At 42.1% G+C, this 19,846-nt stretch overlaps 1 protein-coding gene across 1 annotated transcript; it reads left to right on the forward strand.

Moving 5' to 3' along the window:
- The first annotated feature begins 777 nt into the window (after window positions 1-777).
- On the forward strand, window positions 778-19,719 carry mindy2 (MINDY lysine 48 deubiquitinase 2). Its single transcript, XM_079157206.1, has 9 exons — window positions 778-1,740; window positions 2,191-2,248; window positions 4,488-4,552; window positions 10,100-10,258; window positions 10,823-10,925; window positions 12,303-12,445; window positions 13,190-13,363; window positions 14,366-14,572; window positions 15,430-19,719. Exons 1-9 carry the CDS (start codon window positions 832-834, stop codon window positions 15,619-15,621), a joined length of 2,010 nt encoding a protein of 669 aa, XP_079013332.1. The 5' UTR covers window positions 778-831; the 3' UTR covers window positions 15,622-19,719.
- The last annotated feature ends 127 nt before the right edge of the window (window positions 19,720-19,846 follow it).

A 19,846-nucleotide genomic window follows, 5' to 3' on the forward strand; every position in this document is an offset into this window, starting at 1 on the left:
GGATTGAAACAATAAAGCAGCAATAACTATTAATCATTTATAAATTATTGTTGTTATTGTAGGCTCTTTAGAAATACGGAGGGCTGACAACGCGAGATTTGTATCGTCTCACAAATGCGCGAGCACACGTGCCATGTACGCGAGATGATTCAGGCCACGGCAGGTTCCGTTCAGTCTACATTCAGGAATACTCGTAAAAGTAGACACTTTTCAATGGGTTGTACAGCCAACTACATCAGTATCTTTATTTATACATCCATGTACACACCCCGTCATTTCAATAACTTTTTTGTATTCTGTATTTTGGGGATGTTGTGCTCATACAGTCAGACAATAAACAATCTGAACACTAGTACTTTTGCGTCTATGGCAAATGCCCATCAATTCAGAGATTGGCCAAATATACACACAGTGTAAACAAAAGTCGTCATTAAAATGAACATCTAATGTAAACACGGATATCTCGAAGATATGACAAATTCGTTTTTTATAAATACTAGTCAATGAATATCAGCTCAAATGTAAACAGTAACCTAGTCATCACAGACATTAAAAACACACGTGAGGGGATAACGTTTGTCAAAAGAAATATCTTATACAGGCCACAGATATTAAATCAGAGTGATAAACTCCTTCATTTGAAGAATACGAGCCCACCCAAAGGCACCACCACCGCCTGGTTTCTCTGCCCCCCCCTCCTCCCTTTTGCTCGGCCTGAAAGCGAATCACTCTGATGACGTCACTCGCAGAGTTGTCATGGCGTCGTTGGGACTGAAGCTCCTGCTGCAATTGAGCTAAAAAAAAAATCTGTCGACAGTCTGTAAAATCGAAATGGAGAAAAATGCAAAGCTGCATCGAGCCACGGACGGGAGCTCTTTGTGCGTCACGATCGCGGGAGAGATGGGCGATGTTACGGCTGTCGGCGGAGGTAAAGGAGCAGCGGAGAAATGCAAGAATAGTGAGGCTCCTCTCAGCACTTTGGGTAACGTTAGTTGCAATAACAGCACCGCAAATGTCAGTGCGCCCGGCTACATTAATGTCATGTCCAGTGCTGGGAAGTCTGGCGTCTCAGAAGTGATCGAAGTCCTCGCTGTCCAGGGAGACAAGAGGAGCGACACCAAGACGAGCGCGTCTGGGTCCGGGGATCAGATCAGTAACGGGATGGGGCTGCATGACTCGGTGTTGGCTGCAGAAGATAGCGAGGGTGGTGCCTCAAAGTTAGTCAACAACAAAACCGATAGCCCGTCCACACCTCTCGCTAAGGACGGCACACATGCGCAGGCTGAGGTTCTGGCTCGTGGAGAAAGTGAGCCGACAAAACTTGCCAAACCGACTCAGCTGTGTCCGGACAAAGCAATCACAGCACACGTCAAGCCCGGGCTGTCCGGTGAGCACACCTTGTCGGAGGGATTGCCGAGTGGGAGTGACCCCGATCCCAGCCTTGGTGGAGAGTCCCGAAGCATAGATTCACTCGAGTCCTTCTCCAACCTCAACTCCTGCCCCAGCTCCGACCTGAACAGCGAGGGACTGGAGGACAGAGGACTGGCCCTGGCCCTGCAGGGCGAGCACGGGGCTGATGGGACGAAGACTTCGTGCGCAAAGGATCGAGCCGCCGGCCAGTCCTTATACCACATTAAGTGGATCAAGTGGAGGGAGGAGAATACGCCGATCATCACCCAAAACGAGAACGGCCCCTGTCCATTACTGGCAATTATGAATGTCCTTCTGCTTGCATGGAAGGTAAAGGTGCTGAGACGAGCAGAGATCTATGATTTTGATACTACCTTCAAATTGGCATATGTTGTAAACTGTGTCAGTGGTAATTTTTCTATATGTACAAAGGAGCATTTATTATAAGACTTGATTTAACTTTCAGATTTGCTTATGGTTAACATACACATCCAACACTACATCTATCAGTGCAGGTGCCTCAGGTGCCTAACTCCCTGTTAGAAAAGTGATTTCTGTCAAGACATGTTAGCACGAGGTATCGTTTTATATCAACATGCTGGTGCATGTTGAACGTTGACATCGGCTATAAGGTGTTTTATAAACTGTAGCACATGGGTCCCAACAGTAAATAGTTTGTTTCCTGTGGTTGAAGTTAACTTGTGTTGCAGTGCTTTGTCTTTTTTTTATAAATGGGTACTGAATTAATGAACAGTGGGTGTCCATGTCTCTCTGCTGCAGGTTAAGATGCCGCCTATGATGGAAATTATAACTGTTGAGCAACTAATGGAGTATCTTGGTGAGTGTTTTTAGCTATTGAACCTATTACTCAAGAGCAAGTTGATGCCACATCATTGATCAAATGGGGGGAAATGCAATACTTAGATAGCTGCCTGTTTCACCTGGCTTTACATTTACAATTTACAATTGTAACTTGCAATTCAATAAAAAAAACGATATATACATATATAAAAAGTAGCTTACTTGAATAATAATATGTTGACCTGCTTTTAGAGAGTATTGCCCATGAGTCCACTGTTGTAAACACAGCGGAACATAAAGCAACTGTCACTGAGTTTCAACAGCCTAGTAAACATTCTTGTGTTTCACGTCCTCTCAAATTTGAGAGGTCAGAGATATATATATATATATATATATATATATGGGCATGCTGCGGTGTATATATATATATATATATATATATATATATATTCCAGAGTCAACATAGGAAGAGACCGGAACAGGGGAATCCCCATGATTAAGTCCGCTGCTGTTGCAAAGGAAACTGGAGCTATCTCTTCTCTCTGGCTGTGTCCTGCCCCTCATAACTAAAATGACTCTACAATATCAAAGTAGAGTGTATGATTACAGCAGTGAGTAGAGCCAGTCTTCACTAGTGTCTCCTGTCAGAGCCTTCAGTATCCACTGCCAATAGTAGACTCAAATAATCCACATCACAACAATGTCTGTGCATTTTTTTAAGGATGATTTCCCCCTCACTGTGATTGTTGAACTTGGAATTTTGCAGTTTCATCACCGCGTGTACTTTTCTCCAAAAGTGCCCACTTGTTTTGTATTTGGGAGGATTGTGCTTGCGTGTATTAATTGCACACAGAGTTCATCTTGTTCTTGTCCTGTTTGTCATGGCACACAGACAAAAACACCAAGAGTGATGATTGGGGATGTAGTTCAGATGTGGTGTTTAAAGTGGGTGGTGGTCTTTGCTCAGCAGTTGGCTGCGCAGCAAGGCCAGTGATCCGGACGGACACAGATATTAAGGGATGACCAGGGTGAGTGAGTCAACAGTTCACCGTTGAGAGCAGTGAGGGGTTTTCCCTGTCGAGGGCATGCTGCGGTAAAACCACTCAGCTTGCTGCTCCCCCTAGCTCGAAAACAATCTTCATCTACGGTGACCGCATGGAAATCAAGTCGGACACATTTTTCAAAACTGCAACCAGCAGTTAGTCTGTTGTTCAGTCCAACTTTGTAAAGCTAAAGTTCCACATGTTGCAGAACTCGGCTACAAATAGTATACGAGCCTGACTGGTGTATCATTTTGAGTTCAGTTTATACAGCATACGTTTCTTCACTAAAAAGAGATTTAAACATGTCTTTACTGTCACACGGTCCCTCACGGCATGCACTTGAAGAAACCACTGTGCTTTTCTTGGTCAGTCATTATTATAAAGCACAAATTACAAGAAAAAAAGCTTTCAATGTTTGTTTTCCCCCCCTGGATAAACTCCATTTATTCAATTCGCTTGCAAAATACACTTGACCGTGTCTTTTTTGTTTAGCTTTATACTTAATGTAGCGCTTCATGACCGCTCGGGTTTGATGGCATTGATCTAAGTAATACTCGGAAAACGTATGGGATGACAGTGCAGCATGGTACTCTCTCCAGGTCTTAATAAATGAATGGGTCTCTGTGAAGCGTTTGAAATAAAAAAAAAACTCACACAAGAGTTTTTTAAAGTAAGGACTGCAATAAAACTTCAACAGCAATAACAAGAATATGTTTGCATGACTTCCTTTGCCATTACAACTATGTCCAATACCGAAAAGGGAACTTAAAAGTTGTGTAAGCACTAAGCTATTCAAGAGAACGGCAAACTACAACAAAAAAATGCACATGTGGCTTGAGGTGTTGTGGTCAGCACGTTTGTAGTGCTGATCAGGCTGCACAGAGCTGGAGTCAGACAGCTGCCAGGCTGTGCTCTCTGCTGCAGAGCCGAGTCTACAGAGCTCTCAAGTGACACCACGGTGGACGGACTGATGCTACATGGTTGATGCCACATGTGAGGAAAACAGCTGGCCAGTGCCAAACCCCCCCCCCCCCCCCCCCCCCCACACACACACACACACACCCCCACAATGCGGCTCATAAAAACACCTGCTACCATCTGACTCCTATCAAACGCTTAAGCTAAGCTATGAAGCCATTGTTATGATCAGTCAAGGCAGTGATTGTTTTGTTCTGTCGATGCAACATAAGTCAACGTATCTGTCAACGTGTCTTTCCCTCTGTCCCACTGCAGGAGACTACATTCTTGAAACCAAGCCTAAAGAGATATCGGAGGCTCAGCGGCTAAACTATGAGCAGGTAAGTCCTGCCTAATCACTGCTGAATATTATTGTTGAACAGACGTGTGTTTTTGCTCGTGCGTGTGCGTTGGTAAGCTGCTGACTGTTCATAGTTAGGAGCGCAGGGCTTCTGGGATGAACTCCCTCCCTGTGTTGAAACCAGAGTTGTGCAAGTTGAACACGACCTCTCACTTTGTCTCATCAACACACTCAAAATATCTCAGCTGTTCACACCGTCGTCATTGAAAAATGATTACCACAGTATTCAAAGTGAGCACTGCTCGGACGTGCATTCAGTAGCTCGGTCGACTGGCACTGAAGCGGGTTTTGCCCATTTGCATAGAGTTAGCAGTGAAGGTCAGTGGAAGTTCCATAATGTGGAAGTAAGCGTTGAGTTGATTACAAACCACATAAAACTGCAGCTTAGCTTTTCTCCGCTGCTCTATAGGTTACATAAGATGAGTCTTGCAAGGCCCAGGGAACAACATGGGTCAGGAGTGTCAGATTATGTTGTTTCACATGGCTGTGAATGCTTAGAGACGCATGGCTGCGTTCAGCTCCCGGCTATTAGTGTGTGTGTGTGTGTGTGTGTGTGTGTGTGTGTGTGTGTGTGTGTGTGTGTGTGTGTGTGTGTGTGTGTGTGTGTGTGTGTGTGTGTGTGTGTGTGTGTGTGTGTGTGTGTGTGTGTGTGTGTGTGTGTGTGTGTGTGTGTGTGTGTGTGTCACTTGGAGATGGAGCTCCGGCTCCCCTGCTTCCTCCCATCTCCACTGCCTGCCTATGGTGTGGGAGAGGCCCTGCCTCTCCTCCTCTTGCGTGGCAGAGCACCAGCACATCTGTAAATGATTTGAAGCCACACTTGTCCCTCTTTCAAAGAGGAGAAAAATAATGTGCAGTCTCCTCATAGAAGCTCACTGCAAAATGCCTTTCTAAATTTAAGTTTGGCTGAAAGACAACCTCTTAAATAAATCAGTGGTGGCCTCAGCATGCACTGTTAAAGCAAGGGAGTGGTAAGAGTTTGTGTTGCACAGTTATTATGGCCGTCTAAACTGGCCTGAGAGCTCTTTAGCATGTGGGTGTCCTCATGTCCGTGTGCTGTGGTTGACACAGTATGTGGAGACTACAGTGGGCCGGGCTTTGGGAGCTAAGAGAGCGCAAGTCTAAAATGTGTTTATGTGCATGTCAAACGAAAGGTGTCCCCTTGTTTATATCGTGGAGAGATGTGCTTTCAATGCTTATTAGATTGTTATAAAATACAACTGAAGCCACCCTGACTTTAAAAATAGCTGTAGGAGTTCATAAGAGAAGTTGTTCTATTTATAGATTCAGCTTAAAAAACATCATCTGCCACAGGAGCGTATGAGGATTAAAATAGCAGTTGCACGGCTGCTCTTTAGCTATTGTTAAATATTTACTCGGAGGAGCTGTGTAAGTGAGAGTGAGAGATGGTTTTTCTCTGCTTTTGTCTCAGTGGACCCGGCTCAAAAGCACTCGTACAAGACAACTCATCCACGGTGAAGGTTCAGCCATTGGAGGAAATGGGTTATCATGTCAAAGAAGCCTCTTTTGTTTCAATTTGATGTCATTCACAGCAATGGGCCTTGTTCACAAATGTTTCTTTCTGAGTAAAGCAGATAAAATCCCACCTTGGAATTCAAAAGGCATTTCTCTCAGATCTCGCGTATTTCCTTAACCCTGGCCTGTGTGCTGATGAATGGATGCTGTTTGGACTCCCTCTAAATCAAATTAAAAGCTTTCTGAATAGTAATCTCTCTGTAATTGAGTAAGCAGAGACATTAAGTGAGACGACCACATGATGAGAAATTGCTGACGGTGATGTCAGAGGCAAAGAACTGGTTTGGAATCATAAAAGCTCACGACAGGAGTAAATGGAGAGACCGTGCTTTCAGTTGAACGGGTTGTGGTGTTGGACACTGATTCAATTCAAGCAATTCGATCAATGTTATTATACGATCAGAGATTAGGCTATACACAAGGTTATCTGTTTGTTAGGTACACGTGCACAATCTAATGCAATCTATTACATTAGCTCCAATGCACCAGCATGTATCTTAACGAAGCTTATAATCACTTTATGTTGAGAGCTGTACTTTCATCCTTATGTGTGTAATGTATGTGTAGAAACTAGAGATTAGCACGATGACACATCCAGCAGAAATGTAGAGCAGCGACAGCTGCTGATGTGTGTCAGGATTCATGAAAGTATGCCCCACATTGTGGGACATTACAGTCTTGTAAACTGTTCATTATTTACAGCTTCCACTGATGGGTCACAGCATTATGTATATAACTGGTATTCTGTCAACTACCAGTTAATAACATCTACTCAGGATTATGTTTTCAGGTACATTTTGGGTGAAAGTCAGCATATGGAGTTAAGCAGACCTAGGTTGAAGAGTGAATGTAAGAATAGAGAAAATCCTCAGCAGAGCACGGTGCTCATGTTATACTGTGGAAGTGCATCCAACACAAGCACAGATGTATGCAAGTGATGCTATGCTAATCATCTAATCAACAAGTGCTCATCTGCTGTTGGAGCCCTCTGCCCTGAAGTGACGAGATATGGTCCATTACACAGCTCTGCTAATCCTGGCATCACTTCTGCTCATAAGCGTCCTAATCCACACATTCAGAAGGGCCAGCTGAAGGCTTTTCACCTCAGCTCTCCATTCATGTAGAATGTAGTTCATGGGACGTACAGTATCTCTACTGTGAACTGAAAAATAGAGTCTGCACACTGTACTGTGACCTTTTTGCTCATTTCTTTTTAAATTTGACGGCCGTTATACTGATTATTGGACATGAAATAATTCAAATTGAAGAAATAATGAATTTAGAAGCCTTTGAAACACTTGAACATTTTGCATGTGAGATTTCATAATTGGTGCACACACAAAAGCATTGCAATACATCATGAAAAATAAAAATTCACATTCAAAATAGTGATGGGTTTTTTTTGACAGTGTCGAAGTGAACTGGTCGATACTGTAGTTGAATAATATTAATCAGAATATTTAAACGTCGCCTATAAAATAATCTAATTGATGTGTGGTGCATGGAATTGTGTTCCAATGTTGTTTTTAACACCAGACACAACTCTTCGCACTATAACTAATTTTTTTGTACGGTTTTGTATTAGACGGTTGTATTGAATTATTATTCAGCCCTGTTTCAAAGCTGGCGAACTGCAAATAAATCTGCAGTCTGTAGAGTCCACTTTATATTGTTCTGGTATCTCTAAAGTTATTGGCTTTGCTTCCAAGTCATTTTTAATGACCGTCTACCTTCTCTAGTAGTTTATTGTGAAATCCCTCACAACTACACACTCATGAAAGAGTTGTAGGGCTCAGCTGCATGACTTATCCTGATCCCAGACTTAAATGGCAGCAGCGGTTCAGAGCCAGCTGGGGAACATTGCTCTGAGACTTAATGCGAGAATGAGTCTGTTTTGTTGGGTTCACATGTGTGTGGATGCATGCATGTGACATATATGGCATACATATGATGCGATGTGTATTTAATGTCAAAAGTGTTCACTATGTGGTAGTAATAAAATCCTCACTCATAATTAAAGGATGAATGAAGTGGAGACGGTCTCTTCAATCATTCAGTCACTGAAATAAAGGACTTTTTTTTCTACATGTATTTATTTAAACCTTTTCCTCCACTACAAGAGATAAAAACATAATTTCAAAGTCAGTGCACAGTTCAGATTTGTCCACCTCACAAAACTAAACTGATGTTTTCTTATCGGTGTGAAAAGAAAAAAAGCATCACGGAGCTCTGTTTTTATAATGTTTTAGGGAAATCACAATTGCAATAATCAGCATCTGCCATTGTGCACTCACCACATATAGAAAACACGGTGGTAAAGAGCTGTTGGAATTGGGCTGCACAGATTTAGAAAAAGAATCCATGCTGAAGTTCTTACAGACTGCTGAAGGCCAGAGATAAGTGAAGCAAGGTGAAGCAATACTTTCTCAGGGTCTGTGCAACATTAAAATAGCAAGCACATAGTATCGTTTGCAGCTGTCAATCAAGAACAGCTCTTCTTGCACTATGTTCTGGGTTTAATTCAGTAAATGTATCTAGATAAGACAGTAAACCTGCCCCATGCATCTTAATGCCTTCTGCCTAGCAAGGGGAATTTTAGACTCTGGTGGCCGTTACTTTTTCTAGACTTTTGTGTTTTCCTTCTGGTATCACGGCTCAGTCTGTTCATGTAGTGAGGGGCATTGGTGTCATGTGAAAAAGTGATACTGAAAATGCATACTGTCGCCTCCAGCGAGTCAACCTCCGTCATCTGGACAAAAAGACACAACAATATCTTTAGTTAAAGTCGTTTGAAGTTGATATTTTGCCGTAATTTATAATTGTTGTGTTGCGAAGGTCTACTGACCTCCTTAACTAATTATGGCCCACACAGCCAAGCTGAAGGATGAACTTTGCCACATTGTTGAATCATCCTGTACCTTAATGTTTGAGCCTTGAGGAAATATTTACAAATGGGCACCGCATTCTGTGGAACAACTTTCAGTATAATACATTCTAAGTTAACAGACTACATCACTAAAATGGCCAAAGAAGTGAACCATCTGTCTGACATGACTACTGGAGGGTTTAGGGTTTAGGTTTCTGACCATGTAGTCACAGCGTCCCCTGTTCCAATCCTGCTGAGGAACTTTAGGCTTTTTAAGATGTTAAATACGTTACATTGCTGGCTTCATCTATTTAAAGAGAGAGAGCAGTGGTGAGTTGAAAAAGTTGTATTAACAAAGAAGAAATCACTGATGGATTAAAAAAATTGGTTTGCAGCTCAAGCTTTAATGTATGACTATTGTGTAGCATTTCATCCCTGCTCTCTCCCCTCAGTTCCTGTCATGGCTCTACGGTCAGCTATCAGAATTAAAGTCAAAAATCAAACAAAGGTTGGGTGTATTGCAGGGCTAGTGGATTGCATTATGTTGTTACATGCTCCTGATATTTTGTCCACTCCTTCGTAATTATAATATGTCTCATAACAACGAGCCTGAGAGCTCACTCAGAAATGTAATATTAAATGGTTTCCTGGCAGCGACTCGCATTTCTTTTTGTGGTTGTAAATTGATTGACAGTAAGCAGAGCAAAACCTAGTAAGTGCAGTCAATTTGAAAACAGTCAACTTAGTCACATTGAAGTAACGATAAATAAGAACTATTTGACGAAAACCAAGTAAGGTGTGAGTGTGTGGAAGCTGTTTTTGTGTACAGGAATAAATGGCAGCTAATGGCTTCTTGATTGGTAGACAAATCAATCCCTGATAGCTTCAGCTATGCTGACTGCGTGCAGACAACCAGGTATAATGTAACAGACAAAGACGGCACATGAAAACAGCTGGACTGGACACAGCTTTTGTTTCTGTATAATGCGTTCAATACAAAAGCAAGTCTGGCTTTTTCTAAGAGATTTGTTTGTGTATAGCTCAAGTTCACATTGGTTGATCCTTCTGCTGCGTTGTTATTACACGTTCTTAACAAAAGTCTGAACCGTTGTTTTCCTTGTTCCCTAGAACATGAGTGATGCCATGGCAGTGTTGCACAAGCTGCAGACAGGTCTGGATGTGAACGTGAAGTTCACAGGGGTGCGAGTCTTCGAGTACACCCCAGAATGCATTGTGTTTGATCTGCTTGACATCCCTCTCTACCACGGCTGGCTGGTTGACCCGCAGGTGAGACGGACCTCCCGGAAACAAATTGGTTGTATTGCCCTCCTCTCCATCCAGGACACGTCTCTTTCAAATTCACTACAAGTAATGAAATATTCTACCTGCCAACTACTGCAGTTTGAGGTCACTTTCACACTAGTTCGGTTCATTTTTGCCCTCCAGTTTCTGTCTGTTTTGTATGAACCTAAATGGATTGCATATATTTAACAGTACTACAAAGTCCTGGTCCTCGTCTGGTTTGTGTTCCCGTCCCAAGCTAACAGCTCCAGAGTTCTCTTGGAAAGCACACCACCTCATTTTTAGGTGGTCTATGTGCAGTTGTTTTGTTCATTTCAAACGACAGCGTTTACAACACCCTAAATAAAGATAGTTAAGGGATAAATGTGCCAGAGTTCAGTTGAACTGTTCCGAAAAAGGGATTACTTTTACAAAGTGGTCGTAGTTCAATATGAACCCCTTGTCACCAGAAGGTTTCTCTCGGTTATACATTCAGTATAAATCTTCCTTGGGCTTTTAGTAAAACAGCATCCCAGCTTGTTAAATATTCTTTGTTGTCTTTGTTTGCAGATGCATGACATTGTCAAGGCAGTGGGCAACTGCAGCTACAACCAGCTGGTAGAGAAGATAATATCCTGCAAACAGTCAGACAACAGCGAGCTGGCAGGGGAAGGTGAGTGCTTTCTCTTCACTCCCTCTGCTTTGTGACCTGCCTGACTCCCCTCCTGTCTCCCTCTCGTCTCTTCTCTCTCCCTCTGTGTTCTGGAGATGGAGAAAAAGAAACAAAGTCATGCATTCTGGGTAACAATGTGGTTAAAACGTATGAGCTTCAGAGCAAAAAGAGGTTAACATTCTAATTTAAAAAAATCTTCATTCTTTCAATTTTGACCATCTTTGTTACGTAACTAGTGACTCAAGTACCGTTTGGCACTGTAACGTCCATGTGCAGTGCACCATTAATTCAGTGGGACATTTGTTACTTGTGATCTGTTTACTGGATTGTCCAGTGCAAACACATTCTGCACAAAACCACAGATCAAGTTCAAATGAAACCAGGACATGTGGCCACTCATCAAATGACCTACTTCCACAGCTCACATTTGTCTTACCAGCTGTCAGTAACTTCTCCACTAAAATAAATATTTGCTCATTCAATACCAAGCTTCCTGAGTAGTTGTCAGCTGGTCTGCTTTCAAGTGGACACATCAAAGCCTTAGAGTCGATGATGATATTGATATGGGTGATTCACCTCCCTCTATTGTATTTGTTTTTTCTAGCTGAGGGATTTATTTAAGTGTTTTGACGCTGATGCTACCAACCACTTTAAATGGACTGATATACTCTGAAAACTATAAACAATCTTTTCATTTTTATTGCCATGCTAAAGCGTACTTAAATATTTTATTGGAAGTATTCAATAGTTCCTTTCCACCAGTCTGTAAAAGTTGTGTCTCATTGTTGGGCAAACTGTTTACTGTCTGTTTGAGTGTCGCACCGAGTTTGCTCCACGTTGAATGCCGCTCCGTCTGGCAGATGTCACTCACCATCTGCCTCTCAGCCTTTTATTGAGTTCACTGTAGTTACTGCGACCACTTCCAGCAGCACGGAGTCAGAATGTTCAAATAGTTATGGCAAACATTACAGCAGGGTTTCATGCTTTCCAAACGGTGGCCTATGAATGAGTAAGGATTGCTTGATTGTTGTGCGGATGACTCATCCAGTGGTCTGGGGTCTAACGATGAAAGTATGTGTTCATTTAATAGTAACGTAAAGGTTATGCTCCTTGCTAAGCTAAATAATTGATTATCTTCAGAACTGCTTTAGTCGCTCACAGGTCAAGAGGTGAAGCTTGTAATAAAAAAAAGCATCATAATTACGCAATTTCTGCAAAATACACGGCTACAATCACGATCAAAGATGCGATAAAGCATTTAAGTAACACTCGTCATGGGTCCATGTGTCCTCATTTGCTCATCAGCTCATCAATCACAAATTCAATCTCTCCTTTTTGTGTTCATGTATGCGTCTTCCTCCCCTTCTCTCGCCCCAGGCATCGTGGCGGAGCAGTTTCTGAGCAGCACAGCCACTCAGCTCACGTACCACGGCTTGTGTGAGCTCACATCCACCGTACAGGAGGGAGAGCTCTGTGTCTTCTTCAGGAATAACCACTTTAGCACCATGATCAAATACAAGGTAAACACTAAATAGTGTTGGCATTATTTGCGTGAGTCAGATTGAGAATCACGTGTGGGGCTCAAATAGGTCAGGATGTGTTATGAACTGTCCCTTCAGTCAGTGACAAGCGCCTTGAAGCCGTTAACGAGACAATTATTAAACCTTTACGATAGGTCGATTTTGAAGAGTTGAGTTTTATAGAAAAGTCTTGAGTAATATTTAATCGAGTTTTACATTTGTAATTATTATTCGCCGTAGATAAAGAAAAATAGCTTGCTATCAAGTGTTGCCATCTACTTCTTCTCTGCGTTTCTCTTCCTCTTCCACATAAGAGCCTCAGGATTGTCCTGCAGTGTTCATCGCACAGACTGGCTATAACATGCTCTTCAAACTGATGAAAGCTACGTATTTATGTGTAACAGATTTAGACCAATGATGAAGACCCTTTAGGAGGCTTGCCTCCCATCTGTAACAGCGCCTGCCCACGGCTGGCTTGCCATATCACTGCAGTTTGGACAGACCCTTCCTGTTCTCTGCAGGAGGGGAAGTTGAGTCTGCTTACTCTCGTTTTGAATAGTACTCTATAATATCGTGAGCAAAGTTGTGTGGATCACCTAAAACCCTCAGACAAAGCATCAAGTATATACAGATTGTGTGTGTGTGTGTGTGTGTGTGTGTGTGTGTGTTCTAACAGTAGAAACCATACAGTCCTGTATGTCTGCATACAGTGTGACACTGATAAGATGTGTGCTTGTTTCCTAGGGCCAGCTGTATCACCTGGTTACAGACCAAGGTTTCCTGACAGAGGAGAAGGTGGTCTGGGAAAGTCTGCACAATGTCGACGGAGACGGCAACTTCTGTGATTCGGAGTTCCGGTTGCGGCCTCCTTCCAATCCAGAGACTGTGTACCGCGGCCAGCAGGATCAGATAGACCAGGTCTGAGCACTGATGCAGGCAAGACTAGCAGAAGCAGCAATTATCCACTCCAAAAACCATGATTGCGCTTTTTACACCATCAGTGTATCACAAAGGCCAAGACAGAATACCAGACCAGTAAGGTCATACTGGTCTTTACTGTGCTACCGAAATTGGAGAAACACTGAAGGAAAGGAGAGACTAAAAGAAACCAGATACAAAAAAAAATAACACCTGCGCTTCTTCAAAAGAGGGAAAATAAAGGAAGTTGCTCATTAATTCATGCAGCTTTTTCACACACACACACACACACACATATGACAGCCTGAAAAGCACATGTCAGGGTTGCAAGGCGCCCACCTCCATTCTCATCCATGCTTTGTTGTACCACACAGTCTGCTCTGGGTTTATGTCTCCCGGCTGGTTTGTCTGCTCATTGGTCGGCCAGAGTGGTCCAAACGCAGAGCTTGCTGATAAATTGTCTGCTTCTGCTCCCACACACACAGACTAGACAAGAGCACGGGGGCTATTACTTTTTATTCTCCTTGCTTACTCAGACCCAGCACCTCTTTATCTCCAAGATGGGGTTGGTGGGAAAAAATCCATTCAGGCAATGTTCTGCACTCATAATCAATTCCGTTAGATCGGAGAAAACTTGTAATGACCCCAGATGGGAAATTGTGTCTTTTGTCAATGACAAAGTACATCACATATTAGAAGATACTGAGTATAATACAATAGATAGCAACAGCGTAAAGGAGATTTTGTAAATTGCACCGCAACTAATTACTACAAAGAGAATAATGAAGATAGTACAGCAAATTAAAATGAATGAAGGCCGACACAGATGGCCCAGTTGAGAAATAATGTGACTGAAGTTGCTCGCGTGTGGATTGGTCTGTTTGCAGTATAGGCTGAGGTAGTTCAGCTGTTGCATAATCAGAGCACAGTATATCACGGTGACAGCTTTGCTCGTAAATCATCAAGCCTCTCTCTCTCTTTGTGCATGTTCATGTGTGTCAGGACTATCTGATGGCGCTGTCACTGCAGCAGGAGCAGCAAAGCCAGGACCTACAGTGGGAGCAGCTCCCCGAGGGCATCAGTGACCTAGAGCTGGCGAAAAAACTTCAGGAGGAGGAGGACCGACGAGCCTCCCAGTACTACCAGGAGCAAGAGCAGGAGCAGGCGGCGGCGGCTGCAGCAGCAGCAGCAGCAGCAGCAGCAGCACAGGTGGGGAGGGAGGGGTCGAGGGAGATAAAAGCAAGTGAGAGAGGGAGGAGAAGTAGGACTTTGAGCAAATGAGGGGCATTTAATTTAGCATTCGGGTAAGATGTTGCCTTTTGGAGACAGGTGGATGCTTCAGAAAGTTTGAGCTGTGCAGGAGAACTTTAAGATGAAAAGGGATAGTGGTATTCTTTTTCCTTGTAAAGCTGCCTCCTTTCACTGTGAGGTCAAGACACAGGCATTGTCCCTGGAGCTGCTGAGGCCCTCCTTGGTGCAGCTATGTGAGATATGCAGTATATCGATATATATACTATACACGGCATAATTAGAACCAATGTGACATTGCACATTTTAAAGAAGCTTCTCTGGACGATCTCTCTTTCTCTGACCAGTCCTGTTTTTTAAGAATCTTTTTATCAATTTGTCTACCAAATATGTGTGCCATGCTTTATTCCTACTTTCTTCTTACCTCTCCTAATATATACCTAAATAATATCATTCAAAATCTAAAAAAATAAAAGTGAAAACTAAATAAGTAACAGAGCCTGCATTTAACCCCATATCAGGGTTGTTATATCTTAAGGTATGGTATTTGATTTATATACAAACATAACCTAATACCGTATTTATGAGGAAATTCCCGACATCACTGTCTTAAATAAAGATTGAATGGCTTCACAAACACTTCTCAAGGTGATTGTAATTTGTTTCCAATGGCATACAACCTGCCATTTTTCAACCAAGCATTTCATATTTGCCTTACCACCACGTTCCAGTTCAGAGCAATAAGTAGCCGTGCCTGTGACATACACATATCTATGAACTTGTACCCTTTTTGCCCCCACTGTCCGCTGTTTGTGCAGCAGGGCCAGCAGGAGCCTGCCGAGGGAGACGAGGCGGACAGAGGAGGTGCAGGAGCAGGCGGAGCAGCAGCAGCCGGCGCTGGGACGGCAGCAGCAGCTGGAGCCACACCCAGCCCGGGAAAACAGTCCTCAAGCGGGGAGCGCAAAACCAAGAAAGAATCGAAGGATAAAGACAAATGTGTTATTTTGTAACATACAGTGTGTCTCTGTGAGTGTGTGTGTGTTTTGTGCATTTGCTTATCTGTGAGGAAGCGGACAGCATTTGTTTCTCCAAGGACTGGACACACAACGCCCAGTCCCCACTTGACGACAAACAAGGTAAGGAGACGTTTTGAGGAGAGACACAAAAAGACTAACAGAGGATTTGCTGTTCCCAAACCACTGGTGCCTGCTATCCTCTTTCCTCAGTGGAACCTGGACATCAGAGGAAGGGACACGACCATGACAACTGCAGCTTATCTTTCATAGTGTCGGCCAAACTTTGTTACAAGTTGCACAGTGCACTATATTTGGGATGCGGGGTTTATTTGGGGTGGTATATTTTATAGCAAAAGACATAATCTGAAGAATCAAAATGTCACCCTCTCACCATGTTCTTTTCCCCAAAAAATCATTCATTTGTCATGACTGAAGCTCATAAGCTTTTTGGTACGTATCAATATTTACAAAACGTATATAGACAGACCCATGTTTTTTTTTTTTTAAGTTGATGCCAAGATTCACATTTTATTTATGTAATCTGTGTATGAGGTAGCTTTTTGGTGAGTTTTTTTTTTTTTTCTTTCTGTAAACTGAGATAGATTTGCTCATAATATTGCGTGTAGGAAATCAGTTTAACACTATTTGTGTCCCTTCCAAAACACTATGTACCTAAGGGTTAATTAATGCCAGATAGCTGCCAGTTACTGTAGCTATGGATCAATACTCATCACAGCTTGCCCTGTTCAGATTTGCCTTACCAGAGTATGGTGGTGTTGTATTCTGCTCTGTTTGAATGTGAATGTGTGTTTGTTTCCATGTGTGTGGTATGTACTGTACACGTGTGGTATAAATTGGTGTGTTGTATACATGTCGCATTTACTGAGCATTTGGAAATAGTCAAATCTTTTGTGCTGTATTAATTCAGCTACACATTCGTCTAGTCTTTTACGTTGAGGTTGTACTTCACAAAAGCTGCGTTTGCGACAGTCAAACTGAGAATAATGTTGCAGGATTTTTGTCTGAAGTTGTGTTTGTGTGAGACACGACGATCTTTGAGCAGATTAGATTTGTAGTAGATCACACCCGGTTTAGAGTGTATGGCAGTTCTGAAAGGTACTTTCTTTCTCAGTCTCTTCTTGCAGCTTTCTGAAAAGATGCAGAGTGTGTGTGTGTGTGTGTGTGTGTGTGTGTGTGTGTGTGTGTGTGTGTGTGTGTGTGTGTGTGTGTGTGTGTGTGTGTGTGTGTGTGTGTGTGTGTGTGTGTGTGTGTGTGTGTGTGTGTGTGTGTGCGTGCACTATCATGATCTCCTCTGTGTGGTTCTGGATGTAGAAGTTCCACTGCCGTCAGGTTTTGAAAAGAAATACTGCAGAATTCAGTAATTTGCATGTATTATTCCTCAAAACTATGAAAATTCAATTCATATTTGTGAACATGAACTGTTTTTTTTCGCACAAACCTGAATCCAAACCCCCAAATCCGTGGCACCGAGATCTACAAAATGTGTTTCAACTCCAGTTCCGATGTTGGTAACCTGACTCATTTCATGCTGTGTTGAGTAGATATTTTCTCCCTTGTTCTCCACAATTCTCCCCGAGTTAAGTCTCTTCCTCTAGCCTCTCTTTGAGTAGAAATTCACAAATGTCAAATTCAGAGAGGGCAAGATTCATCTGTTATTTGTTGGAAATGAGGCCTAATAATGAAAGTTCACTGGACCATAGGATATATATTCTGAATTCTGTGGTATCACCTTCTAACTTGTGTACATTTCACTGCAGCGTGCAAACACACATGATGTATATATTTACCTGATGCATTCTTATAATGGATTTAGCTAGTGGTTTGTGCCATTATTGTACCATGGGACTGCCTCCAGAGAAACTTTTCTATCTATACATTCCAAGTGGATGCCTTGACTCGAGCCTTCTGTTACAGACTGAGGGAGACGGTTGTCATAGGAGGTCTTTGCAGTGCTTGTAAAGCGTTCTCCATTATATTGTTCAGTGAGAACAAACTGGACGGGACGATTACATGGAGGCAGCAGGCTACCTACTGTGTGGGAACCCTTTCTTATGGGCTTCATGTGACGGCTGGAGTTTGAGCTCCATGTTTGTTTGGCCCTTACAAGTCTATGTTTTGTATATATATATAACGCCTTACAACATTTCAACATATTTTAATAGGACAAAAGGAAAAGGGGCGTGTTACCAGAACGAGACAATCCACGCATTTTCCCCATGACCATCAGAAATACGCTCAGGCCTTTTGCGAAGGGACATATCCTCCAGTGTCTTTTATGTATTGGCACAGTTCCTTGGCCTGTAGTCACTTTGTCAGTCGCAACTTTCAGTATGTGCTTATGTATAAACACAACTATTTTGACACTTTGAAGGACACTATATTATTTAAGACCCTCATTGTTGAACTTCACACTATAAACAAAATATGAATTAAGCTGCTCCTCTTGTGTTAACCTGGACTACCTGATAGAAAAAATAAAAACCTTGGACAGGGTTAAGAAACATTAATTATGTAGACTTTTCATTGACTCCTTGGCAGTTTCTTTTTTTTTCCCATGCAGCTTATTAAGTAAATAACACATATACTCGTAACGGTGAACGCATAAAGGCAGAGGGGAAGCTTTCGGCAACATTGTGCTATTTTTTCTGTCTGTCTTCTCTTGAGTTTCACCTCATTTATATCTTGGCCCGTTGAGTGAACATGCTGATTAAACATTCCAGTGGAAGTTTAAGAAGTGTAACTTCACTTCGGGCAGTTTGAAGATAAACATTTGAAGTTGGTTGGCTTTTGTATGAGTGTGTTGGTATGTGTGAAGAGTGCCACCAGATGTACTACTGCATTGGCTTGCTATCCCTAGCCATTACTATCAGAATTTGATATTTTGTTGTAATGTGTTAGTTTCACCCTCGTTCCTAAGACGAATTGATCAGAAGGATATTGTGTGTTCAGTGTCTCAAAGTGGTTTTTATTGTATGCCTTGTAAAAGTGATGGTGGGGTAAAATGCTGTAAAAGTAGTGTTTTGACAAGGTGGTCGTTGAACAAATAGTCGTTGTAATTGGTTTTGCACTGTTACATTGATATGCACTAACAGAAGAGAAACATACCTCATTTTATACAGAACATAAATTGTGCAGGAGTGCTATTGTCCTTCGGGTACCTTTTCAAAACTGAAAAATGGCCAAAAGAATTATCTCAACATGGTAGCGGTATCTTAAACCAGCTGAATAATATTAATTTGTAAAAGTATGAAAGGGCTGTTAAAATTTGTATGGCTTGAAATGAAAGTACTTTTGTTTAAATATAGTACCACTTCAATAGAACTTGCTGCAATTTGATACATTCAGGTTAGTGGTACACCTCTACCAGTACAAAGGCCTCAGTACCAGCACACAGCTCATAGATGACAAGGAAGATGTGAATTACAACAAAACAGAGATGGATGTCATTTGAGTGGAACAGAAGCAGTTTTTCTACAAAGAACGTTAGAAAATGTGTAGCCAACACTGGTACTCTACTCAATCAGCAAAAAATGTTGTGTGTGCACCCTCAATTCAGGTAGTTCTTTTTCCAGTCCAGAGTCCATTTAACTACACAACTTTCCACAAATACTTTTAAACTTTGACAAACAAAAAAGGGGAAAGGCTGCTTGCGAAGGCTAGAGTGTGTCATCTATGTGGCAGAGGGAAAATGTTCATTCTTGCTGTATGAGACACTTACAGAGTGCTGAACAATCTAAAGGGAGACGTCTTCTTTAATGCAACGTCAAACCCCCAGTTTGTACTTGGTGGTGCATGAATAGTGTGAACTAAAAAGTTAGGCAGCGTAAAATTAACTACCCCGAGAACATCATTTCCACTGTATGGCCCGTTATGTTTGTATTTCACATAAAACATACAAGCAAAAGGAAAGTGTTTGAGAATAAGGGAGGTTACTCATTTGTGTTGATTTCAATGTTAAACCATTTACATAAATGACCAAATGTATGTAGCCTTTCACATCAGTCACATAATGTATATGGTGATATATGTGTATATATATATATATATATATAACAAAATGCCTTATAGACGAGGGACATTCAACCTGATTAGAAGTACCAGGATAATAAAAGACTAAGATCAACAGTTGCCTTGTCGTTTGTAATGAGCTCTGATCACTTTGAAGACAACCCGATACGTTTGAGAGGATGAATCCTCA

This window comes from Pholis gunnellus (genome assembly GCF_910591455.1).
Source record: "Pholis gunnellus genome assembly, chromosome: 1".
Lineage (NCBI taxonomy): Eukaryota > Metazoa > Chordata > Actinopteri > Perciformes > Pholidae > Pholis > Pholis gunnellus.